Source organism: Triticum urartu, chromosome 3A, assembly GCF_056163025.1.
Source record: "Triticum urartu cultivar PI428250 chromosome 3A, HENAU_Tu73, whole genome shotgun sequence".
Classification (NCBI taxonomy): Eukaryota; Viridiplantae; Streptophyta; class Magnoliopsida; order Poales; family Poaceae; genus Triticum; species Triticum urartu.
Genome location: NC_141875.1, coordinates 687,525,694 through 687,526,757, shown reverse-complemented (window position 1 = coordinate 687,526,757; position 1,064 = coordinate 687,525,694). Strand labels below are relative to the sequence as shown.

Here is a 1,064-nt window from a genome sequence, read left to right as displayed (position 1 = left end):
AGAGGCATCGCTACCGGGCCGGGCCTCGATTCCTTTCCTTGTCTCCATTCTGATTGATTCGCTTCTTCGCGCAAGCACTTGGTTCGCCCCTTACTATAACCATCCCACTCAATCTTTTACACCGATGTTTCATACTCTCTCGACCAGGTCATCATAAGAAAATACTGCCAAATCTTTCCGAAATGAGAGAAGGAGGGAAGGCGCGCTACAACTAACTGCTGAAAAACGCAAGATTAGCGCTAAGAAGCAACCCTAGTTTAAGTACTAGCGTCCCACCCCAACGTTCTTGTACTTCAAAATACTCTCCCCCGCTTGCTGCACGCCTCAGCCAGACGTGGCTTATGTAGTGGTCGGCATTCCTACGTGCTCCGACTGATCCCCACTGGAGATTATATGAGGGGTCTTGGAAACTGTCGTGACGCTTTGGTGACGAAGGTCACCCGGGTGACTATGGATCTTTATGTGATAAGCTTTGAATGAAGACCTCCAGGCCCAAACCTACTTCCTCTTTTAGGCGAAGGAAGTATCTAGGCTAGGATACTTCCTTCGCCTAAAAGAGGAAGAGGAGCGAGGAGGAGACCCGGCAGATCTTCAGGGAGTGGAAGGCCATGCACGGCACGACCAACAGCTCCCTCGCCGAGGAGGAGCAGCGCGCGTACACCATGTTCAAGCACAGGCTCGGCCTCATCGACCGTCACTGGCATGACGCAGGCTACTCCGTCTTCTCCTGGGAGAGGGGGAGGAGCGAGGAGGAAACGCGCAAGATCTTCGCGGAGTGGAAGGCACGCAAACCCGTTACTACCTACAGCTCCATCGCCCACGAAGAGCACCGGTACACCATATTCAAGGAGGACCTGCGCAAAATCGACCAGCACAATATTGGCTACGCCATCGGGGTCCACAATAACAACAGATGCCTCAACCAGTTTAGCCATCTCACCCAAGAGGAGTTCGAAGCCGTTTGCTGCGGGTTCTGGCCGGAGGAGCTGTCCGAGGCCAAATTACAGAGGATAGGCGAGATCCAGGAGCTGTTGCGGCAAGCATTTACCCGTCCCTTAATTTAA

General features: G+C 53.2%; 1 protein-coding gene across 1 annotated transcript; it reads left to right on the top strand.

Annotated features, from left to right (window-relative positions):
* Nucleotides 1-542: 542 nt before the first annotated feature.
* Nucleotides 543-1,064, top strand: LOC147981622 (oryzain alpha chain-like). Its single transcript, XM_087517182.1, has one exon. It carries the CDS (start codon nucleotides 609-611, stop codon nucleotides 1,062-1,064), a length of 456 nt encoding a protein of 151 aa, XP_087373308.1. The 5' UTR covers nucleotides 543-608.